The following is an 18,580-nucleotide window of genomic DNA, read 5'->3' as shown; positions in this document are numbered from 1 at the left end:
CAACCACCACCATCCCCAAAAGCAGCACAAGAGTTAACAAAATTCTAGATTTCACTTAAAAGCCATTTATGATGATGGTAAGAAACCATTACTGAAGACATAGAGCAAGTTACATACACCACCATCCCTTTCTTAAAAATAATGGCCAAAAACCTACCCATAAATACCAGACTGAAGCAGAAAGTCATCTTCCAGAAGTAAAGTTTCACGAACCAGCATTTCTGCTCCATTTAGAATATTCGGAGCAGCGTAGTTTCACAGCTTGTGGGAGTTACCAAGTTACACCTCAGCAGCATCCTTCCTTGATAAAACACACTTCACACACTTGAAATGCAGAAATATTTATTTTGGTTTCCTTCATTGGTTTTGAAAATTGTTTTGGTTTTATAAAACATAGAAATAGCCAACACTAAGCAAACATTTGAATTCCAATGTAACAAACTACCGCTCTAACAGTTGACTCGGATTTGTGTACCTTTAATTGCACACAGGTATGAAATTATGCTACAGAGTAGTGCATTACAATCACACACAAATCTTAGTGCAAACCTTGTTGTGCTTGTATTTTACATATATCCATGTTTTCAAAAAAAAAAAAAACCAGCAATGAATGCTAATGCAAAACCAACTCTGTTAAGGATAGCAAAAGACTTATGCTGTAATAAGGCTTATTTCTGCTGATTTCTCAAACAAAAAAGGTAACTAGTTATTTTTGTAATTTATCTGGGAATTAGGTTTTTAATCCCTGAACAAATACCTATCCTGTGCCAACGCACAGTTCCGTTGGGATATTTAAATACTTCCCAATTGCTGCAAAGCATCAGGCAAAAAACAAAATAACCATTCTACCTGACCTAGTTTGCTATTCGGTGAAGAAATACTCAGTGGCTCATACGTAAAGCACAGAAAACCGAGAGGTTATGTCAGAAGCTCTTCTGCTTACAGAGGACCTGGCACATTTTTAAATTAAAAAAATGCATTTTAAATACAGGGAAGCGAGTGGGTAGGACAGGTGGGGTGTTTACCTGACTGTTAGCACAGCCCAGCCTCCTGAATGGTTTTGGTTTTCAGTCTGTAGTGTTGTTTGTTTTTGCCAGAGTTGGGATCTGTTGGTTTACAGGGCTGGCATTACCCTGGGGGGGTGTTAAGGTAGCCAAGGCCTCCCCAGCTGAATTACCCGCACTTTCAGCGTGGAACCAGTGAGGAACTGGTACTCAGCAGTCTCATCCAGGTGGAGTTCTGACTTCTACCCTTATGGAAAGCAGATCTCAGAACTGGCTACAGATATAAGAGGGAGAAAAACCACTCAAAATCTTTGCCCCAGTTAATATTAGGACTAATGCAAGGTGTGATACCAGCTGTACAACTGTAGAGGTGGGTTTTTTTTTTTGGTGGTTGGTGTTTGTCTGGGGTTTGGATGTTGGTTTGTTTTTTTTTATTAAGTAATCCTTCTGAGGATGCAAGATAGAGGCATTTTCAAACCCGCCAAATCCTTAGTGGAATTGACAACTGCAAGAGACACCGCAGACAGCAAACATGCTGGCAATAAGAAAACCTTAGCTCCTTGGTGAAGGAGAGTCCCATTTTTTTTGGCCAAGGAAGTCTTAAATAACTTACATATATAGTTACCATTTATAGTTAAGGCTCTTTTTGGAAATTGTAGGTCACCATAAAAACAGTATGCAACACAACTCGACAGTAAGGCAGTGTGTCCATCTCTTCCGTGTTCCTATGGCAAGTACCCATTTTTGTACAAGTTAATGATTGCACAGTTTCCTTCCCTAGGTTTGCTGTAGTCAAAATTACAGATATGAAGGCCAACAGTAGACATCAGACGCGCGCCGCTTTCCCTCGCCGTTCCGCTCAGCAGTTACATTTTGGCATTAGCATAGAGTTCATCTATCTGCGACTGGAAATATTTGCGCAGCTCTGGTCTCTTCGCCTTCAGCGTGGGTGTCAGCAGCCCGTTTTCAATAGAAAACATTTCCGTGTGCATGAAGATGTCTTTAACCTGGAAAAAGAAACATATCAATAGCCAAGCTGCACTCCTCGGAATAGACACGGCCATTAAAAAGATTGCCCCGACATCCTAACAAAGCCCACCACTTTAAAAGATCTTCCAGCTGCACATGAAAATCTCTTTCCGCAGAGTCATATTATATTGGGATTGAGCAGTTTGAAGAATGAGGTATTCAGTTCTCATTGGCATCTTACCTGTTCAAATGACTTCAAACCCGATTCCTTCCCGATCCTCAGCATGTCTTCCAGAATGTGTTTTTTGAGGTCCTGCGGATACAGGAATACGTTGTACGGCTTGAAACAGCTGGTGCAGAACAGCTAAACAGCTTCCTCAGCCAGGACTCACCTTGTTTCTGCAGAGCTCTTCATACGAGCCTTCAAATCCCTTTTTCTTGGCCCAGTTGCGCAAAGTCTCAGGATCGGGTACCACAATAGCTACTAAGAAGGCCTAAAAAAGGAATTTTTGTCAAGCTTTTTTATTTTCCTTTCTTTTGAAAATCAACACTGTTGTTCCTACACATTTCTTGCTCATCAGGATTGTGGTTTGGACAGCAGGTCTCATCCTGCTGTTAAGTCAGCATCTTGCTGCTACTTGGATGAAGAGTACAGTTCAGAAGCTTGCACTTCACAAGACTAGTTCTCTTAAGACCCACATTTCAATTTACACTCGCAAAAACCTGGACTACTTGGGTTTGTGGAGGTTTTATTAGGGTTGGGTTTTTTACTTATTATTTTCCCTGCACACTGTTAGCAATTTATGTCCAGTCATTAATACTCAGTTAAATTATTCCAGCTGTACTACATGGTCTGGAATTAAATCCAAAAACATGCTCTGTAACTGCTGGAGTTGAAAGTGCATTCAGATCCAAAATCTGTAATGTTAAAAAATTTTAAGATTTCAGTCTCAAAGTTGGGGTTGGGGGGAGGGAGGAAAAGAAAACTCTTTTCTGCCATCTCCTCTTGCATTAAATGACCTGAAGAAAAAAATGCTTACCTGCAAGCTCTCTCCGTGGACAAACACTTGAGCAAGCGCTTCACTTCTCAGATACACGTTTTCTATTTTCTCTGGTGCTATGTACTCTCCCTGGGCTAGTTTAAATATGTGTTTTTTCCGGTCAATGATCTTCAATGTACCATTCTGTTGACAGAAATAACTTCCACTCAGAAGAGGCACTTCAAGTGAAAAACCAATCTACGCAGCATTAGCGTGCCATGCTGGATCACATAATGAACCAGAATTAAAACATGCAAACAAGAGCTTGTTTCTGTGTGTTTCAGCTTCAAGTATTACTGTGCAACCTTTGTTAAGCATTCAACAACAGACCAAAAGTGCTATTGCCTGAATTCTGGTTTAATACAAACTTAAGTGCTGGGAATGATCCAAGACAGTTTCTTTAAGGTAGATGAGGTTGTACAGTAAAATAGTGCCAGAGCACTGCCAAAGTCATGTCAGAAGAAAACAGGCTCTGCACCCATCTAACCTAAAGTAGGGAAAGCTTCAGGATTGGCACTGCCAATACCTTTCTAGCACACAGATTTATCTATGACAGTAATTACCCTCCTCCTAAAATTATTTGTCTTTCACCTAATTCTTTGTGTTTAATACCAAATATTTTCAATACTTTATTTATTAAATTCCTGCTAATGACTACAGAAGTACATTTCAGCTCTATAGGTTAACTTACTGGTAGCCATTTCCCAATATCTCCTGTGTGGAGCCAGCCATCTTTGTCCAGAGCTTCTGCTGTTTTTTCTGGATCTTTCAAATAGCCACGGAATACGTTTGGCCCTTTCACACACACCTGCAAACAGCCACTTGTTAGTTTGTTAACTTCCCTTCATCGTAGCACACACACTCTTTGCAACGGGTTTCTCCAGTGGTTCTCAATAACCCCCACTAAAAAGGCAAGACGAAGTTTACGCATTAGTACAAAAATCTCTATTCATGGTTTTTGAGACCTAACATTTTCTATCAGTGTAAATATAATAATAAGTAGTAATTGGAAGCATCTATTGTCTTCCAGCCTAGCAGCAGTGTTCCTACCCGGTATTTGAATAATATGAATTTATCAGAGGAAATTTATTTTTATTTATTTGAAGAAATTCTGCTGGATCCAGAAATGTTACCCCTCAGCCTGGCAACATGTCTGTTTCAGCTTCAGTACACAGCAGGTGCATCACACTAAAACTAGTGACAAAAAAAAGCTGCATATCACACAATCACATGTTTGTGGTCTAAAAGTAAACAGTTAATACCTCAGGGCTTAGAGCGCTCCAGGCTTCTCTATAAATGAAACCTGCAATTTCTTTAAATTGAAGGTTGTCTGGATTTGTATACCAAGTAGAAAAACTAAGAACTTCTCTGGATATAACTGGATGTATTGGCATTATTAGGATCAAAAAACAAAGGTCACAAGATATAAGAAAAGCACCAACAAGCTCAAAGGTTTATAGGTGAAGAGATTGCCAGAGAATCAGGGCAAACCTTACAAGCTATATTAAAAAAGATCTGTAGAAAGAGAATATAGAAGTAAAGCAATGAGTGAGGAACAAGGAGCAAAGAGAGCCTGAAGTATTCAGAGATGATCCCAAATTTAAGTATTTCCTTCTCCAGATAACACCCAAGGGTGTGTAAGTTTTCTTTGGTGGGTAGAAGGGGCACATGGGACAGGACTCTTGTTATTTAAGGATCAGCAGGACAATAAAATATCTTTTAAGAAGTGAGGACAGACAGATAAGCAAGATAAACAAGAGGCAAAACTCGAGATTCCCACTGCATACAACTGTGGGGGAATCAGGAGTCCAAAAAACCCTGAAAGCTCCACACAAGAGTCCCCAGAAGCAACAAAGATCCAACCATCACACCAGCTTGGGAGTGCCTCTGCATGTGTGGGTGACAGAAGACAGTAAGAAGAGCCTGGTAAATATTATCAGGACTATAAAAAAAGATCTACAGGAATGAGATAGAGAATCCAGCTTTAAGTTAAGACCACATTGGGCTGATAAAATACCAGGCCAACTATTAGTCCAGGGGATTAGTACAATTGTAAAATGGGCAAGGAACTGGCTAAGAAATCTTCAGGCACTAATACCAATTCTCAGACTAGAAGAAATCACTAACGTAGTTCAGACCAATTCCTGAAAAACTCATCCCAAGTATTCCCAGTGCTAACCTCAGCACAGGATATAGGAATGCTGTGAGCCACACCACAGTGAACAGGAGATGTGTCAACAGCAAGGAGACGAGAGTACCAGTGAGGGTTCTGATGCCCTCACAGAAACAGTTCCAAACTCATCAGCAAACCAAGCTCAGGTTTTAAGAACCAAGTCATTTCTGCTCTAAAACACAGCTTATTGGGAAGGATATGAGTAGAGAAGAACTCTATACGTCCCAGTCAAGTCAAAGGCTGACTAACCAAACATTTCACTTCTCATGGCTCCTACAGTCACAGGGTGGCAGTAGGTGACAACTCTCCTCCAGTAGAGGCAGCAAACCATTTATTTACATGTATCCTGCTAACTGGCACTAAGACTTTAGCTGCATATCAGCATATATAATTCTATTCACAAGTTTATCCTTCTTGAACATGGAGAACTAGCAGGAGTGAAAAACAAGACTGACAGAACAGAGAATATTGAAAGCTGACTCTCAGAAAGGAGGACTGGGAGTGTTAAATCCAGCTGAAGAGCAGGACAACGAGGAAGAAGATCTATTTTAGGCAAAGGATAATGACAGCCAATTTTATAGCTATGGGCTTCAGTTCTGTGAAACAAGTTACAACACTTATTTGTTAAATTCAGAATAGTTGAATAGGGGTGAAAGATTAAAGATGGTACCTGATACATTAAGGGGCTACTGCATTTTTTCAAGTCCAAAGAAACTCCTAATGTAGCAAACTTTCACAGTAAGTGCAAGCCAAACATTTTTAGAAGTGTTTTTTTATAGCTACTTAACTGTTTCTCATTATGACAATTTATACTTAGTTTCTCTAGCAGACTGAGCTTTAAAAGCATATTTAAATTGAAGCAAAAACTGCTGATGAAGACTAAACATGGGGTCATATGCAAGACAGGAAAGAATCTTACCATTGCTTCCTACTTGCAAATAGTTTCCCACCACCAACCACAACTAAATTTCTGGGAATTAAAGCCCAATGATTTATCTTTAGTCTCATACAAATTACAACCAAAACAAATCAAGATTATATATTCTTTGCAGTCAAATTAGCTACTGGCTTAAGCTGCTTTTTATTTACCCATTTCTTACCCACCAACTGCTTGAAAGCATATGGAAGACACCAGTTAATTTGCTTTCAGGGTTTGGAGGGGGGAGAGGGAGGGAAATAAATCACTACATCAACATCCGTTTAAGAGTCTACAGACAAAGTTCAAGCTTTATATATATTTTTTTAAGTAAAATATATTGAAAAAGACAGCACATGGCATTACAGACAAAGCTGAGTCCTCAAAGTGTAATTTGTAAAACACACAATTTTTGCAGACTGCAGAAAAAAAGTTGAGAAGAACATGAAGGCAGTTGTCACAAATCATTAGCAGCCTTCATGGCATTTTATCTCCATTTCTCTTAATGGTGTCCCAGCCACTTTAAATTACCTCATCTCACACATCACAAGGTGGGTAACAAGCTACACTCATCAGCTCTTCTTCAGCACTTGGCAGGGCATGGAGGAAAGCCCTCTGCAAGCACTTTATTGAAGGATACAGGCAGGATAGATATATAGAGATATATATGTACACAGAAATAGCAAGCTTCTCTGCTTTCCCACAGCCAGAACATGGAACACTGGTCATACAACCATAAATACATAGTATGTTATCCCACAATAAGCTGCTTTTTCTCCCCTCCAATACACTATTTTCTGTTTTGCATCTGTGAATCATTAGCTGACATTGCACACAGGCAAAGCAGACATCTGATTTTAGGTAGCAGGCCACATTTACCTCTTTTACAAAATTCAGTTACTTGCTATTTCTGGAACAAAAAAAAATGTTTTCCAAGATTCCATAAGAGGCTTTTATTGAGCTTTTGAAATTACTTACCTCACCCTCTCCTTTGGCAGCCAAGTAATTCATTTCTTGTACATCAACAAGCTTGATGATACTGCATGGCATGGGTGCTCCAACATGACCTATTAGGGACAGTAACACTTCAATAGCCTGAACGGCTTTTTAGTCAGGTTCTTAGAACAATAAGCTGGTTACATGCAAAAGTTAAAAAAAAAAAGGTGGAAAACTGATTTCTGATAGTGTACTACACCAATACCAGTACAGCAATAGCTTAAGTTTACTGGGACTGAAACATTGCATTCTCAGATATCCCTAGAATGTTTCAAGCTGAACCATGTACTCAGTCTTGCTTTTTCCTATAATCAGGATCCTCACTCTCGGGACATATTTAAGTAGCAAAAGTCCCACTATAGTTTTAATTATCAGTGTTATTTCAGTTAGGGAGCTAGAGATGTAACAGCTGACAGAAATGCAGCCTGTTTGTTCCAACACCAAAAAATACCATTTAAATTTCCAACAGTGTGTTTATACAGAGCAGATTCTTGTTCTGCAAAAGTGGTTGATACTATGACTTCCCCTCTCCTAAATCCACTTCAACTTCCAAGGACAAAGCCTATTACAAGTTTGGATTACTGAACCTTCCTAAGTTATTTAGGGGTAGAAACTTCAAGGGATCCCTTCAAAACTTTTTTACTTCACTTGAAGGAAAACAGGTGCGCTGAAGACTAAATAATGGGATCAGGGACCTCTAGAGCATCCCAAAATTTGACAGGCAGACCCCTAAACACCATACCTGCTGTCCAGTCACCAGGCAGTGACAGTGAGCATCCAGCTGTGCATTCTGTCTGTCCATAGCCTTCATAGAACTAGGATGTGAAACCAGAAGACTATTTAAAATTCTTACTTTTCAACATACAGTTTCTTCATTAAGCTGAAATTAATCACAGAATGGTTTGGGTTGGAAGGGACCTTAAAGATCACCCAGTTCCAACCAGGGACACCTCCCACCAGACCAGTTTGCTCCAAGCCCCATCCAGCCTGGCCTTGAACCCCTCCAGGGATGGGGCAGCCACAGCTTCTCTGGGCAACCTGGGCCAGGGTCTCACTACCAAAGAATTTCTTCCTAATATCTCATCTAAATCTCCCCTCTTCCAATTTAAAACCATTCCCCCATGTACAATCTGATTCTCCCCAGTCCCATCTTCAAAGCAACAACACTACAATAATTGTCATGTTGATTGGATTCTCTACAGCAGTTCTGAATACTTCTGTAAGGAACACAAGTCCCAGGAACTTAATCCAAGAACATTAATTATTGCTTATAGCAGCCCACATAAAAAAGTCTTTCCCTTAAGATAGTTCAGCTGGTTACTTCAGTTATAATAAAGACTTTGGGATGAATTCGGAAATCCCAGAGGACAGAGAAACTCTAGAAAGGAATATGCATGTGTGTCGTCTCCAAGAAGAATGCCAGAAAGAATTACCCAGTCTCAGACTACTAAAAATGCTTTAACATCAAAGATAGAATGAGTACTAAAAAACTCTGTTTTAGGATTAGGGCCAGGAAACTCACCTGACAGCCAAGAGCTGTTCTCAGGAAGGTCAGAACACTTGCAGATACAGGTGCTGCCCCTGTGATCATGAGCCTCACTTTTCCTCCCAAACTTGCCTACAACAGACACAAGATACTATGGACACCATAAGCATTTTAGAGAAGTTTCCAGAGTCTTTTTCCATCCCACCCTCAGCCACTGTTCACCTACAGTGCCACCCACAGAGATTAGAGATTAAAATTTAGTCTTCTATTGCAAGTTGTAGCAATTTTTAGTTTTCGTAGCGTTTTTAATATCATTAATGTCTGAAAGAGGCCGTAATCTCAAACATACAGTATCTACAAAGACTGTGCTATAGTGTCACTGCAACACACACTCAGCCAGAAGTCTAAAAGAGCTTAAGTGATGGCCTTACAGCAAGGACTATTTTTAACTGCCTTCTCTCAGCTTCTCCTACACCCTGAGCACTATAAAAAGCCGCCCCAGGGGCACATTGTACGACCAAGGTTAGGGCCACAGCCAGCGAGTGCCAGCTAATAACAGGCATAGCTTACTAGTGACCCAACAGCCAGGAGACAGTAGGGGCTACAGGTGGCACTAAGTCACATTCAGCATTCCTCCTCCTTCAGAAGGACAGTGTTTGCTCTCAAAGCAGCAAGAGACAAGCACCAGGCCGTTTTACAGAAACCCCCCTAATACAGTTAGAGTATTATTAGAACGAAGGGAACTGAAAAATGGAGTTGGAAATGAGCTGCAATATCCACCATGCAAAGACTCATGGACTCAGAGGCTTTCAAACATACCTGTATTTTACGGAAGATGACTTTATCCCAGAAACTGTTATTTCTAACTATACCACTTCTGAGTTCTGCTTCTTTCCTCTTGGAAGCAAAATCCAGCATCCACCTCTTTAATGCAGTATCTGCCTGTCCAAAGATCTGTTGACAAAAAAGATCTGTTATTAGAAGCTTCACAGACTACTGTTCCCTTTCTTACAGAAGCATGCAGAGACTCTTAACAGTGAAAACGAAATAAACTAAACCTTTGTTGGTAAACATCTTAATTCTGGTAAGAAATACTTGCATTTTGGCTTTTTACCTCAGTTAAAGAGATCTTCACCAAAATTAGCACTTTAATTCCTGTTTCCCAATCCAACTGTGTGATGCTTTTTCAATGTATAGTTTCTCCACTTCAAAGTATGATTGAAAGCTGATGTTTTACTTTTCTATTCCACTTTGATCAAAAGCAGAATTAAGTATAATCCTTACATATCCTAGAGAGCACACCATCATAATATGTAAAGTAACACAAGGTTTTCTGAGGACATACAGGTCCCTTCAGAAATATCTGAGATTTGTCTTGCCTATATAAACTTGCTCTTTAGATTACTTTTCAAAGGCTTCTTCTGGTTGTTCTCAGTCACAGCAGACAACCACAAATTAACATACTCACTTGGAAAGAGACAGACCCAGCAGCTTTTCAGCATTAGCCCCCCCCTAATTTCCCACTTAACTTCACATGCTGGTTACTGCAAGGCTGGGCAATGTTGAACCAGTGCCACAGACACATACGTGAAAGCCTTAGGGCACTGGAGTCAACAAGCAAGATGACATCAGGAAAGAAGAGAGTCCCAAGCTTTGGCTCCATTTCCCAAATTCTAGTACAGAATGAAGTGGTAAAATTTAAGTACCACAGGCAGGGCTTTAATTCCTTCCCTCCAAATGTATCAGAGTTGAGCAACCTGGTCTAATGGGAGGTATCTCTGCCCATGGCAGGGGGTTGGAACTGGATGGTCTTTAAGGTCCCTTCCAGCCCAAACCGCTCTATGATTTGTTCCTGGGGCCAAACAGAACCTTGTTTTACTCACTGTTCCTCTAGTCTCCTAATTAGAGCAGTGCCCTGGCTAAGACAGCCCTGCCATTTCTTTAGCAGTCACAGGACTTCCTGCTCTGTCCTTTAACTCCTCTGGCTGTATCCTAAGATTCAGCCACCCACCCACAGGCAAAAGGATGACTTAAAAATCTTAAATTCAAGGAAGAATCTACTTCTCAGATGACCCTGGGCAGGCAAGCACAGGAGAGACCGGGGTTGCTGACACACCCTCTCCCCAGTGCTCCTGACTGGCTGGTTTCTAATTCTCCCTGCTAGAAAAACGCTGGCTGCTGCGTAGGAAACTTATATGCGTCCATGCAAACATAGGCAGACACCTGACCTTGGTTTGCAAATTCCACTCCATGAGTCAGATGCTAAAAGCGTGGCGTGCAGATGCTAAGCTAAGTTCATGGTGTAGGCTGGACTTAAGTAACTTGCTCAGAGCAAAGCAGTAAGTCATTAATCAAGCTAGAGAGAACCCAGTCCCCCGGTCAGACTTTTCAACACCAATATTTGCTGCCTGAAAATGTTTTCATACAACCAGTACTACTCTCTGCACTTTCAGCTCTATTTTAGAAAGATAAACCCATTCGCCAGCATCTGATTGAACGTCCCAGAGCACAACAGTTCCAGCACAGACTTCACAAAGTCTGTTAAAACCCTGCACAGATCCAGACTCAGCCTGTAGACTTACCTTGTCAAACATTCTGTTCAATAACCTGGGTACTACAGGAAATACAGTTGGCTGCAACGTTTTTAGGTCATCCATAAGTAGCCTGATATCCCCTTGGAAGAATCCTATCCGAGCTCCGTGGCACAGAACCACAGTCTGTCAGGAAAAAGGAAAATAAAGCCTGAAAAGACAGCACGTATAATGTGTTGTAGCTCTATTTGTACAACAATCCTATGCAGAGCAGACCATGCAGTATCCACCTTAAATCTTCTCAGATTCTGGACAAGTTCTGCAGCAATCTCAGACTATAGGATGGGAGTGGAAAGACCAAATAGCATGACATGCCTGGTCTTTGTCAGAACGAGATATAGCACAAAAGCCCCCCATCCAAAAAAGGGCAGTTGGCCAATAAGGCAATACCAGCAACTCAAAGGTAACAAGAGACTGAAAAAAAAAAAAAGCTTTAAATAGGAAAGTTCTTATCAGGCTTATTTAAAAGTACTGGAACTTTGTTCCCTGCTATATACTAAAAAAAACAGCATATGCTATGTAGTGGTCCAGCAAGGATTTCTGCTGTGTGCTACTTGCTTTTCAGTCTTTTGCACTCTTTTCCTTCCTATTTCACAAAACTGGTGCAAGAAGAGTTGTTAGGTGACTAAGATGCTCCTCAGAACATTCTAGTGGACCAGCTGATTATTTTTGCATCACTTAAGACCTACACCAAGGAAGGCAGGCTTAATCCTATTTTGCTCTATATTCTGTGCTAGAGTCTAAGTGTAGACCTATATATCCCTTTTCTTTTAGTTTTTTTATTCTTTTTAACAACATCCCTACTCTTCTTTTGTTTCTCTATACCCACTTGTTTTTCTTTCTTCTCCTTCCTCCGTAACACCTCTTCCTTCATTCCTGCCATCCATCCTCATCTTTTCTGCACACAAGACACTAAAGTGTCACTTCACCTGTGTTTTGCCACCACCTGCTAAAAAGCTGCCAATGCATCAGCCAGATGGAGTCAGCAGGAACTGCCTTTGATAGGTGAGAACATGTTTGTCCTGTCAAGTTCACTGAGCCTCTCTACCTTCCTTAGGAAGCCAAAAAAAAACAAAAGAAAAATGGAAGAAAAATCCACAAACACGGACTTAACAAGAGGGGCAGGCTCTAAAGGCTGCTTGCTTCTCACAGAGCCTGTGTTCATGCCTACCCCAAACAGTAACAAATCTTTTCTCTTTTCTACTAGAGATGTCCTTGTGTAACCTCCTTATGTAAATACACAGGTAAACACCTACTGTGTAACGACCTCAAACAGCAGAGGAATACTGAGAGCCAAACACTTTCTTCTGATTTTATCCTCTAGAACACAAGTTCCCATCCTGTTCCCGCTGCATGGTAAGGAACAGAACTTTTACCTACAGAGCTTGTACCTTGAGATGCAAGACAGACATCAGTAAAAGACACACTGAAGTATAACAGGTATCCAAGTTACCAGGAGAAAAATAGCTCTAAAAGCCTACAGGCACCTGTACAGCTCAGTTAAGCTTTATTCCCTATCTTCATAACATCCATACACAGACATGTATGCATTGTAACCTCCTTATGTAAATACACAGGTAAACACCTACTGTGTAACGACCTCAAACAGCAGAGGAATACTGAGAGCCAAACACTTTCTTCTGATTTTATCCTCTAGAACACAAGTTCCCATCCTGTTTCCACTGCATGGTAAAAAACAGAACTTTTACCTACAGAGCTTGTACCTTGAGATGCAAGACAGACATCAGTAAAAGACACACTGAAGTATAACTGGTACCCAGGTTACCAGGAGAAAAAGAGTTCTGAAAGCCTGCAGGCACCTGTACAGCTCAGTTAAGCTTTATTCCCTATCTTCATAACATCCATACACAGACATGTATGCATATATACATTACTATCTATGTGTATATAGAAACGCTTTTTTGGTAGAAAGCTCAGGTTTCTCAACTGAAATCACAGGATGATTTCTGGCTCCATGTGCCTTTTCACACTTGCACAGAGGCTGTTTATTTCCCTATATAAACTGGGCCATGACTACCTTCCATATACATATAAGGGAGAGGTGTTAATTCAGCTCCAATAACTATGGTAATTAAATACCTGTGCCTCTATATAAGCAGCTTGAGGAAATTGCATCCTTTCAATAATTCATACCTCTTAACTATGGGCTCAGAGGTCCTTATTCAGACTGCCAGTATTAAGACAACCTGAGCCTCCTCATCTTCAAAAATGAAGCCCCAGGTTTCACTATATGGTAAAACAAGCTAGCCAAGAGAACTTCAGAGTTTGTCATTAAATAGCATTAACAGCCACTTTCATTTCCTGCACAAGTACTCCACTGAAACAAAACCTCTCCCTTTTATTGAAGTTTCTTAGAAGTAATGGTATGTTTAACCAACTTAAAATTAGTTGTGTAAGCAAACAGGATGCCACATAGTAAAATAATTTTTTAAAGTTTGAGGACTGAAAAGTGGAATGGATTTTTAGTTATGCACTGATTATTGTAGAGGGAATTTCTAGGGAGTTTATCTGTGCTAAGGGATTGTCCCATGTTACAGTAAACCAATTGCTTAGCAAATATAGCTGTAGGGTTAAAACTTATATTTCAGCATGAAAGCCAATTGTTTAGAACTCACTAGATGTTTATGGGATATTGTTTTCCTGAACCCTACCTCCAGCTTTCATACACATGTGTAACTCAGAGAGGAACAGTGTGTATCACTGGGACTCAGGAGACACACACCCTGTAAGAAGAACGAGCTTCTCCATAGTTGATACAACAAATGGGTGCTTACCTCAACGACTCTCTCAAACATATGAGCCAAGGGCAGGAATGATATCAGAACGTCATCAGGGGAAGGCATAAACGTTTTCTGAAAGTGGAAGTGTCCGTAAAATTAAATTTTATTCTCATTGATGCTCTAAGTTAAACACAACAATGAAATCTGAAATCTAAACTCTAAAGCAAGGCCTTTGCTTCAGTTTTGTTTGTAATGAAGCTGCATCAGCTTTCATTAAAAATATTACAGCCATGACTTCTAGCATAAACACACACTGCAGAAATAGTCATCTTTTAGATTTGAGTAGAGTGACCAATTTATTACAACTTATCACTCAAATGATGATGAATAGAAAAAATTCTGAGAGAAATCACAAGAAGTTCCATTATATACACCAGGAGGGAGAGGCAATGAAAGAGTTAAAGTACTGTGCCTTAAGGGTTTAAAAAAAATACACACTTTCATCTTAAATTAGAAAGTTTATCCAATTTGCCATAAGCTTGATATCAAGAGTACCTTACATGATCTAATTATGAGACCAGCTGCATAATTTAAAAACAATTCTACATGCAGAATACTTGACAAAATTGCAATTGCATTTTTAATTACATCTGTATATGTTAAAATTTAGAACTATCTTCTTAGCTAGTCTGTAGATTAACTTTAGTCATCTACTGTAAACTAAAAGTTAACACTGTATCAAGTAAAAATACAGGGTCATGCTTCTTGCTCATTTATGCGTGTGCTTTAAGTATTTTGGGGGATCAAAATACATTATAGCTTCTCCCATCCTTAGTGCAAAAGGTTAGCCTCTACACCAACCCTCTGATATAGAGCTTGCACTGATGACAAATCCAATAAGCCTCTGGCAGAACATAATATATACCCACATCAGGATCTTTATAAGATTTTGCTTGGATCAGACCAAATTGTTAATCTGTCAGGGTCTTGACCCTGACAGAACAATTCAATAAGTATTGACTTTTGACCGAGCACGGGCAGAGCGCTGTCAAGTTACATTTTCACTTGGATCTTACTAAAAGTTAAGACCAAAGTTAATGAGATTTCAGTGTTGGTTTTCCTTCCCCTTCATGCAAATCCACAAGGTTAACCTTTGCCATTTACCTCTGTAGTTTTCACAAAAGCTGAAGCATTGCTGACTATGTTTTGGTGAGTGATCATTGCTCCTTTGGGGTTTCCTAAGGAAGAAGCACATCAGCATGCAACAGTTAGATTTGTTTAGATCCTTTGAATAACCAAGCAGTGGCAAAACTAATCTAACAGCATTTCAGTCAATCAGTCCTCCTTCAATATTAATATCTTACTTTGTAGATCAATTAAAGGCAGAGAACTTGTTAACACACTGTCAAGTACAGCTGGTAACAGTTTAGTAAGTTTGTGTTCAAGTCCTCAAATTTCATAAGGAGGACAAATCCTTAAGAAATTGTCATGTTTCTTGGACAAGCTCCTCTCATTCAATATTCAACACTTCCGTGAAGATGCAGTTATCAAACCCAGACTAATTTCTGTTCTCACATCTGCTTTAAATGCATAGTTTGTCGTTGTACTTTTCCCTTCTTCTCCCTGCCAGAGTTGGATATTAACTTAGAAGTATCAACTGAGTGACATCTAGACAGTCCTCCTGTTTTAATCTTACAGGAAGGCTGCTTAGAGCTAACGAGCAAATTTCACTAATACAGTACAAAAAGACTACGGAAGAACTGAAAGCCTGATGCAGAGCCCTTATTATAATGGAAATATAGGTTCAGTACTTATTTCCAAGCCCAAAACCATAACACCTCCACACACCCCCAACACTGCAACGCTGTATTGATCAATGGGAAAAATCAAAGGGAGCCTTACCATAAAACTTCCCCAGCTACTACTTGCCAAAAAGATGCAGCAGCAGGGGAGAGTCTTGAAAAAAAAAAAAGTAGGAGGGCTTCTGAATTAATTTTGCACATACGGGATAATAAATTCTGCATAATGTAATGAGGTGTACCTGTCGTTCCACTGGTGAAACAGATGACTGCTAGATCTTCTGGCTTTGGAGGCTATGAGAGTTAAGAAAGTATTAGTATGGTTAAGATAGCAAGAAAAAAAAAAATTTCTGGACAAAACATTGAAATACTAGTGTTACTTTTGAGCTATGGGAGGTATGGAGATTTGCTAGTTTGATCTACAGAATACTATCCAGTTTCAGATTGTCACTTTAATTTCATACTTACCATAGGTTTTTGCCTGTGTGCTCTTCCCAGATCCTGCAGAAAGGACAGAAAGAGGAGAGACACAGTTTACACCTTAGCATCTAACTTTTTTGCTCTAGATTTACCAGACAAATGTTACCAAACACCCTAACATTCCATTATTTAGACTGACTGTTAAGGCATATTAACTTCCAAGAAGAGTAACAAAGGCTTTAAAGGACATTTTAAAGATATATAGAATAACTACCATGTTCTACAAATACAGAAGTGATAACTAATCTAAACTCACAGGTTTTTTCCAGCTAGGAAACCAGAAGTCTCTCACTAGAGAGGCTCAAGGTTATGCAGTTCTGACAATCCACAGCAGGGAATCAAGCCTGCACTCATGCAGAAGAGACATGTGCCACTGACAACCATTGAGTAGATGGCACAGGATTCATCTCAGCAAGCACCTCACACCAACATCACTGCTTGTGAGAAGGAAGACCGAGTTTCCCCATGAAGGGTCCTGGGGTGGTCTGTACTCCTCATACTGAAGAGTGGAGATCACAAGATTGTCTCCTCCAGAACCTCTTCTCCCCTCTCCATCCTTTGGATCATTCAAGCCTGACAATTAGTTATGTTGTATTTCTTTAGGCAGAAGGGAATGGATAGCAAGAAGATCCTTGTATCATCAAGGATATAAGGATCAAGAGGAAAAGTTTCAAAACATCACTTATTGTCATGCCTATTTAAGACTATTAATAATAATATCTTAAGGACTTATGCATAGGATCAAGAGGAAAAGTTTCAAAACATCACATTGTCATGCCTATTTAAGACTAGGAATAATAATATCTTAAGGACTTAGGCAAATCAAAATGGACCTTTTGTTAAGTATAGCTTTGGAAGCACCCATTGAGGGCAGGCACATCAACCCCACCATTGCCTTTACATTCCAAGTGCACAACAACAGAACTACACATTCCTTTCCCTAGCCCTACACTGCCTTTAGTATGATGTACCTTTTAGATTACCCAAAGAGGTTTAAGAAAAACAAAGGACTGTCTGGAAACACTGTTAACATCCCTATACCTGTAAGTTTGCCCTTTTGAAACGCTGTCATTATGCAAAAATTTGCCACTATGAAAACACAGCTCAAAACAAAAAGCACCTTCATACCACCAGAAACTCAATGCTCCTACAGCCCAGTTTTGAGTAAGATCTGGTATTTAGTGAATACACAATTATCTACGTATATATCTTGTTGATATCCTAGATCAGAACTCCAACATCTCTTCCTACCAAAGAGCCATTTATTCACAGCTCTAAGTAACCACAGTAATCCAAACATCACATGCTGTCATTAAGAAAGAACAAAGTACTACTGGAAGTCACTGCTTAAGCATTCACCCCCTGGTTTTGTTTTCCTGTAACTAGAAGATGCAGTGGAAAGCATCTTCCTCTGCCAGAAAAAGAGTTCATTCAAGGAAAGAAGCCAATTTTAGCATACCAACTTGCACTTGGGCCCATCTTTTCCCAAGTTTAACCCAACCCTTTTGCCAGCGAGCTACAGCACAGTGTAAGTTACTCTGTATGATGTTTCCAGCCCCACTTCAACCCGGCAGCCTCGCTGAGGCTGGTTAAACCCAACCCTTTTGCCAGCGAGCTACAGCACTGTGTAAGTCAACTCTGTATGATGTTTCTAGCCCCACTTCAGCCTGGCAGCCTCACTGAGGCTGGTTAGCAACCATTCAGTTAATTATCTTTTAACCAACACACTGGCATTTTTGTGTCTTTACCAGAAGGTGGCCCTGTTAACATAGGAGCTAAGCCTGCTGTGAAAACAAGTTTAGTGAAATGAAGTATTTCACACTGGTTACTGACACTTGCACAAGACAAACACACTTTTATTTGGAGATATGCAGTCAAGTCCTGGTGAGCCAAGCCTTCACCAACTCCAGCTGGAGCCAGGCTCAACCCGGTTTCATAATCTCACAGTAAAGATGCACTTTGTCCAATTCGATCCTGGGACAGAGTTCTCCAAACAGTGAAGTTATGAAATAGCCTTGCATAAGAGATGTATGCAGACAAAATAACTACAAGCAAAACCAGACTTGAACATTAAGTGGTGAAGAAAAATGGCTTCTACTTCCAAAACCTGGAAGTCTTGTTCTCCTACATTACCATAGGCTTGCCCTGGAACAGTTTACTGCCATTTTCCTCCTCCTCCAGAAAATGTTTTGTAGATTCAGTGTTAAGGGGAAGATGCCATTTTTCACAAGACCAAAACCTACACTGGCTCTTTTTGACACAAGTATTTCTGAAACATTAGTCACAGTATATAATTATCACATTACTGCTTCATATGGGCAAGCCTTAACACTCCGATCTGATGTTCATTCTGGACTATGTTAGCCAGCTTTCATCCATCATCTT

The 18,580-nt window shown here is 40.0% G+C and overlaps 1 protein-coding gene across 3 annotated transcripts in view; it reads right to left on the bottom strand.

Annotated features, from left to right (window-relative positions):
• Positions 1–325: 325 nt before the first annotated feature.
• ACSL1 (acyl-CoA synthetase long-chain family member 1) overlaps positions 326–18,580 on the bottom strand; it is a 40,669-nt gene continuing 22,414 nt past the window's right edge. For all 3 annotated transcript variants that reach the window (XM_014945612.1, XM_014945613.1, XM_014945614.1), the window contains exons 8-21: positions 16,184–16,216; positions 15,958–16,009; positions 15,081–15,154; positions 13,971–14,048; positions 11,167–11,301; positions 9,404–9,538; positions 8,621–8,716; positions 7,841–7,913; positions 7,081–7,169; positions 3,705–3,821; positions 3,014–3,157; positions 2,366–2,467; positions 2,215–2,286; positions 326–2,011 (exon numbers count right to left, since the gene is read on the bottom strand). In XM_014945612.1, the coding sequence (XP_014801098.1) occupies positions 1,871–2,011; positions 2,215–2,286; positions 2,366–2,467; positions 3,014–3,157; positions 3,705–3,821; positions 7,081–7,169; positions 7,841–7,913; positions 8,621–8,716; positions 9,404–9,538; positions 11,167–11,301; positions 13,971–14,048; positions 15,081–15,154; positions 15,958–16,009; positions 16,184–16,216 (1,341 nt within the window). In that variant the 3' untranslated portion in view covers positions 326–1,870. The remainder of the gene's footprint in view (positions 2,012–2,214; positions 2,287–2,365; positions 2,468–3,013; positions 3,158–3,704; positions 3,822–7,080; positions 7,170–7,840; positions 7,914–8,620; positions 8,717–9,403; positions 9,539–11,166; positions 11,302–13,970; positions 14,049–15,080; positions 15,155–15,957; positions 16,010–16,183; positions 16,217–18,580) is intronic.

This window comes from Calidris pugnax, unplaced genomic scaffold (assembly GCF_001431845.1).
Source record: "Calidris pugnax isolate Ruff unplaced genomic scaffold, ASM143184v1 scaffold58, whole genome shotgun sequence".
In the NCBI taxonomy this organism is placed as follows: Eukaryota; Metazoa; Chordata; class Aves; order Charadriiformes; family Scolopacidae; genus Calidris; species Calidris pugnax.
The sequence above is the reverse complement of the archived record's forward strand: the minus strand, read 5'-3'. Positions and strand labels throughout refer to the sequence as shown.